General features: G+C 44.6%; 1 protein-coding gene across 1 annotated transcript in view; it reads left to right on the top strand.

Moving 5' to 3' along the window:
* Positions 1 to 703: 703 nt before the first annotated feature.
* The window catches only part of LOC145395893 (uncharacterized), a 144672-nt gene continuing 141864 nt past the window's right edge, over positions 704 to 3511 (top strand). The window contains exon 1 of the mRNA XM_080269416.1: positions 704 to 2387. Coding sequence (XP_080125542.1) covers positions 704 to 2387 — 1684 coding nt within the window. The remainder of the gene's footprint in view (positions 2388 to 3511) is intronic.

The following is a 3511-nucleotide window of genomic DNA, read 5'->3' as shown; positions in this document are numbered from 1 at the left end:
CTCTCTCTCTCTCTCTCTCTCAATTTATCTCTATTTGTCTATCTGTCTATCTATCTATCTATTTATCTATCTATCTATCCATCTGTCTTTACATGTCCATCTCTGCCTGTCTGTGTTTCTCTCTGTCTGTCTGTCTGTCTGTCTGTCTCTCTCTCTCTCTCTCTCTCCACATTTAATTTGAACTTCCCGCTCAAGAGTAATTCCTTGTCTTCATGTACGTTTTCTTTCGTATAGAGAAAGTGGTGAGAGGGTGACTAAAATAAAATATAGACTATCTCTATTTTCTTCCATTCCGTTTTCTTCCGTAGAGTCGGAGTTGAGAGGGTAACTAAAACTGAGAATAATATACCCTTCTTAGTCTCCAATTGCGTTTTTTTTCTTATAGTGAAAGTTGAGAGGGAGACTACGCAAAAATACATGATTATTTTGAAAGTCCTCGATTCCGTTTTCGTTGTCACAGTGATATTTTAGGAGGAAACTTAAATAAAATATAATCTACACCTTTTATAGTCAAGTCTGTTTTCTTTCTTACAGTGAGAGTTACAGGGGGACTTAAGTAGAATTTTAAATATGACTTTAATGGAAACTCTCTTGAACTAACCTAACGACCCATGCCCTAAGTGAACAAGGGTAACAAGCGTGGCTATGTGGCACTCTGACCCACCTCTCAATGACCTCTATGCTGTTAAAGGGTGACTTAACTATGGATGACCTCCCAGCTGTCGAATTGGACTTAACTGCCCAATTTGAGGCGGGGGACCCTCAAGCCAATGACGTCACCGGAATGGAACCCCAACTGTCAATTAAGTCTCCACGATCGTTAGCCATGGAGACGCCCTCAACAGCCCAATTGGATCCAAAATGTGGGTTGGCCATGGAAATACCCGGTGTGAGTGGCCAACTAGGAATTCGGGCTCTAGAACTGGCCACAAAGATGACTGGTGAGGACAGACAGCTGGTAATTAAGCCTCTACGGTCGTTAACTATGGAGAAGTGCTTAACAACCCAATTAGGTCCATTGTATGAACTAGTTATAGATAGTCAAATTGGCCAACTAGTAATTAGACCCTCACGATCGTTAGCTATTGCACCTGAGAAACACACACCTGTAGCCTTAGGATGGGCTGGCCAGGGTGGGCGTGCGTGCGGGCGGGCGCGTGTGGTCGGTACGGTCGAAAATCCTAATGCAACAACCGGGAAAATCGACCTGACAGGCCAAGGTGACGATAAGGTTGATTTTATGGTCCATTCCGGTGAGATTTTCAGCCCTAGTGACCAAGCGAACATTATGCTCAAGATTGATAATAAGGTTGATGTTACGGCCGAATTTGGTGGGATCCCCGACTTTACGGCCGGATCTGGTGAGAAAGACATCCCCACGCCCAAAACTGAAAGAATAGTTGATGTCACGGCCGAATCTGGTGACTTTACGGCCAAAGGTGATAATAGGTTTGATATCACGGCCGAATTTGGTGAGGTACGTAGTGTTAAAATCATTCCTACGGCCAAAACTGTCAGTGGAGATGATATTACGGCCGAAAATGGTGGGGGGGAGTACCATACGCCCGAATCTAGTGCTAAAACCGGCCGTACGCCTAAATCCAGTGGACTTGTGGGAGCTGGTTGTCAATGGGGCGTGGAGAAAGTGGACAGTTTGGGCGTTGGGCGTGTGGACTCGGGCGTGGGCTGTGTACGGGCTGGCCTGAGCGGGTCTCGAGTCACGCCCGACGCAAGGACTTCTACCAAAACCACGGCCGAAGCCTCGAAAACCACGCCCGAAAAAGCGTCGGAAACTACGACGCCCACAGTGTCAAAAACCACGCCCGAAATTATCAGATCCACGGCCGAGGGTTCAAAAATCACGGCCGAAATGACAGAAAGCACGTCCGAAATGCCGGTCTGTGAACTACTCACGGCCGAATTAGTGTCGGACGTTTCACCACCAACCATGCCCAAATCAACAGCATCCACGCCCAAAACGGTACCTCTCACGCCCAAAACGGTACCTTCCACGCCCAAAACGGTACCTTCCACGCCCAAAACGGTACCTTCCACGCCCGAAACGGTACCTTCCACGCCAAAAACGGTACCTATCACGCCCCAAAAGGTAGATATCACGCCCAAAAAGGTAGATATCACGCCCCAAACAGCCCCCTTCACGCCCAAACCCTGGCGACTTTCAACCCTCCTCGTCCTCCTCGCATTCTTGATCTCCCTCTCTGATGCTTCGGAATTTCCTGATCGAGAGTGTTGTGACTCCGCCCCACCTCCTCCACCACACTACCACACCACCACCTCCACCACGCCCGCACCACGCCCACGCCCGCCCACGCCCTCCACCACCCTGCCCTCCAGTTACTCCCCCATACCTTCAGTTCAGCCCACAGGTGAGTAGAAAGAGTAAAAAGAGAAAAAGAGTGGGTGAAAGAGAGAGAGAGAGAGAGAGAGAGAGAGAGAAAGAAAGAGAGAGAGAGAGAGAGAGAGAGAGAGAGAGAGAGAGAGAGAGAGAGCGAGCGAGAGCGATTGGCTGGAGATAGTGAAACATGGCAGAATTATACCTTAGAGTTTTGCATTTCTGTGTGTGTGTGTGTGTGTGTGTGTGTGTGTGTGTGTGTGTGTGTGTGTGTGTGTGTGTGTGTGTGTGTGTGAAAAACCCATGTTTACCACTTCCTCGTTATAGATGTTTTTTAATTAAGTATACACAGCTGCACCGATTTGTCATGTGCGTAAAGGTGTGTACGTGTCGTGTGTATGTGTATTTATGTGTACGGGTGGCGTGTAGGATGTTCCTGTATTAAATGTGTATGTACGTGACGTGAGAAAGTATATTAAATTACATATGAACGTGTGTGTGTGTGTGTGTGTGTGTGTATATGTGTGTGTGTGTGTGTGTGTGTGTATTATATTCCCACGCAGGTGTGGACAGGTGTGGATTTATATGACTATGAAATATAACGTAATTAGTTCACTTTTATTAGAGAGAGAGAGAGAGAGAGAGAGAGAGAGATTAAATTAGTTTAACCTATTATGAGGAAATTGTGTGGGTGTCTATGAGGGATAAGCTTGTGTGTGTATGTATGTATGTGTGTGTGTCTGTCTGTCTGTATGTGTGTGTGTATGTATGTATGTATGTAATTATGTATTTTTGTATGTGTGTGTTAGATATCTATATGTATGTATGTGTATGAATGTGTATGTGTGTGTATTTATGTATGTGTGTGCATGTATGTATGTGTATGAATGTATATATGTGTGTATGTATGTATGTGTGTGTATGTATGTATGTATGTTAAATATTTGTATGTGTATCTGTTTATGTATGTATGTATTTATGTAGTGTCTATGCATGTATGTATGTATGTATGCATGTGTGTGTCTGTCTGTCTGTCTGTCTCTCTCTCTCTCTCAGGTCGTCAAAGGAATTTTAATAGGACTGTCTTCAAGCTACATTATTATTATTATTATTATTATTATTATTATTATTATTATTATTATTATCATTATTATTATT

The sequence above is a fragment of the Coenobita brevimanus genome, chromosome 33, assembly GCF_032717465.1.
Source record: "Coenobita brevimanus isolate Jiangsu-jjx chromosome 33, ASM3271746v2, whole genome shotgun sequence".
NCBI classification, from domain to species: Eukaryota; Metazoa; Arthropoda; class Malacostraca; order Decapoda; family Coenobitidae; genus Coenobita; species Coenobita brevimanus.
The sequence above is the reverse complement of the archived record's forward strand: the minus strand, read 5'-3'. Positions and strand labels throughout refer to the sequence as shown.